Below are 2394 nucleotides of genomic sequence, written 5' to 3' on the forward strand. Positions count from 1 at the left end.
ACAGATGAGACAGATGTTTGAAGCGGTCAAGGTGAGGTTATTTTTTTAACATAAGAAACACTGCTTTCAGATCATAAGAACATAAGAACTATACAAACGAGAGGAGGCCATTCGGCCCATCAAGCTCGCTTAGGGAGAACTTAACTAATAGCTCAGAGTTGTTAAAATCTTATCTAGCTCTGATTTAAAGGAACTCAAGGATTCAGCTTGCACTATGTTATCAGGAAGACTATTCCATATTCTGACTATCAAGCCAGTCGGTTAAATAAACACTACTAAACAGTCATTACACACTACCAGTCAAAACTGTTGTTGGCATGTAAATTAGAAACCAGAAGACTATAGTGGAAAAAAAGTATGATCGTCTACCAAAAACATTTATACACTGTATAGTCATGACTGACATGCTGAGGCTGGGTTTGAACCAGTGATCCGGGGAACACAAGCACACAGGCTTAGCCCACTGAGCCACACAGGGACCCTGGAAGTGCATGAAAGTTCACCATAGCAAATACCCTGAGCAAGGAACTGCCCACAAGCACAAGAAAAGTGGTGGGGCTGGGGGCTGGGGGCTGGGGGGTCAACTGAATGTGTGAAAGTCATTAACATCTCTTTTGACTGGTAGTATGTGTGTGTTTGTGTGTGGGTTTGCATAGATTCAGATGTAAATGAGCTTCAGATGTAAATGCACGCTGGCCGACCAGATCACCCCCCCTGGAAAGAAAATATCCCTATTCCCTTTTATTGTCCTTGGTGATTTTAACAGAGTGAATCTACACCAGGAACTTCCTAAACACAGACAGCATATCGACTGCCCCACCAGGGACAACATCACACTGGACCACTGTTACACCATTTTAAAAGATGCCTATCGCTCTGTCCCCCGGGCAGCTTTAGGACATTCTGATCACTGTATGGTCCATCTTATTCCAATTTACAGGCAACAGCTTAAACGTGCCAAGCCTGTAGTCAAAACTGTGAAGAAGTGGACCAATGCAGCAAAGCAGGAACTGCAAGACTGTTTTGACTGCACTAATTGGACTGTCTTTGAAGCTGCATCTGATAATCTGGATGAGCTGACAGACACTGTGACATCATACATCAGTTTTTGTGAAGATGTGTGTGTCCCGACCAAGACCTTCTGCACATACAACAACAATAAACCATGGTTCACTCCCAAACTGCAACATCTTCACCAGGCCAAGGAGGATGCCTACAGAAGTGGTGACAGGGCCCTGTACAGGCAGGCCAGGAACACGCTGACCAGGGAGATCAAAGTGGCAAAAAGAAGCTACTCTGAGAAGCTGAAAGAACGGTTCTCAGCCAATGACCCTGCATCAGTGTGGAGAGGCCTGCGAGATATCACCAGCAACAGACGACCCCTACCCCCCGCTGAAGCAAACAAAGACCTGGCAGACGAGCTGAACAACTTCTACTGCAGGTTTGAGATAAACAGATTCACACCCCCCATCCACCCCACTCCAGAGACAATAACCCTCATCACACCTCTCACCCCCCTATCCTCCCCCCTGGAACTCAGAATACACGAAGCGGAAGTGAGCCGGCTGTTCCAGAAACAGAAAACCAAGAAGGCCCCGGGACCAAACGGTGTATCCCCCTCCTGCCTCAAAACCTGTGCTGATCAGCTGGCTCCCATCTTCACCCGCATCTTCAATAGATTTCTGGAGTTGTGTGTAGTTCCCTCCTGCTTCAAACGCTCCACCATTATCACGGTCCCCAAAAAACCCACCATTACAGGACTGAATGACTACAGACCTGTCGCCTTGACGTCTGTGGTCATGAAATCCTTTGAACGCCTGGTTTTAGCCCATCTAAAGGACATTACAGGACACCAGCTGTACCCCCTGCAGTTTGCCTATCGGGCAAACAGGTCGGTGGATGATGCAGTGAATATGGGGCTGCATTATATCCTGCAACATCTGGACCGTCCAGGAACTTATGCCAGGATCCTGTTTGTGGACTTTAGTTCGGCTAAACGAGCATAGATTTTAACGAGCAGTTAAAATCATTTCAGATCCGTCACATCCTGGACACAATCTTCTCCAGCTACCCCCCTCTGGCAGACGCTACAGATCTGTTTACAAAAACTGTTTACACTATACCTCGCACCTTAAAATTGCACAGTGTTACTCACCTGTGTATATTTATAATATTTATAATTTTTCACATTTATATTGTATGTGTGTTGTATTGTACTGTATTTGTACAGTATTTCTTGTATAGGGTATTTTGTTTTTATAGTGTCACTTATTGTAGAGCTGGGTGATATGGCCTAAAAATAAAATCTCAGATTTTTTCACAAAAAATCTGATTTCCGATTTCAATCGATTCTCCCCTCCCCTACACAAAATCAAACTACTTTATTTAGCTTTT

General features: G+C 44.9%; 1 protein-coding gene across 1 annotated transcript; it reads left to right on the forward strand.

The window, feature by feature from the left end:
- The first annotated feature begins 598 nt into the window (after positions 1-598).
- LOC140581328 (uncharacterized) lies at positions 599-2146 on the forward strand. The gene is made up of 2 exons (XM_072703749.1): positions 599-1441; positions 1541-2146. The coding sequence occupies exons 1-2, from the start codon at positions 669-671 to the stop codon at positions 2004-2006; spliced, it is 1239 nt and encodes a 412-aa protein (XP_072559850.1). The 5' UTR covers positions 599-668; the 3' UTR covers positions 2007-2146.
- Positions 2147-2394: the final 248 nt, after the last annotated feature.

Source organism: Paramormyrops kingsleyae, chromosome 20 (assembly GCF_048594095.1).
Source record: "Paramormyrops kingsleyae isolate MSU_618 chromosome 20, PKINGS_0.4, whole genome shotgun sequence".
In the NCBI taxonomy this organism is placed as follows: Eukaryota; Metazoa; Chordata; class Actinopteri; order Osteoglossiformes; family Mormyridae; genus Paramormyrops; species Paramormyrops kingsleyae.

Excerpts from the sequence above, each read along its gene's own strand:
- LOC140581328 (XM_072703749.1), top strand. The coding sequence starts at position 669 with ATGAGCTTCAGATGTAAATGCACGCTGGCCGACCAGATCACCCCCCCT. Across the intron at positions 1,442-1,540 it reads CTGAACAACTTCTACTGCAG|AATACACGAAGCGGAAGTGA; the intron begins GTTTGAGATAAA and ends CCTGGAACTCAG.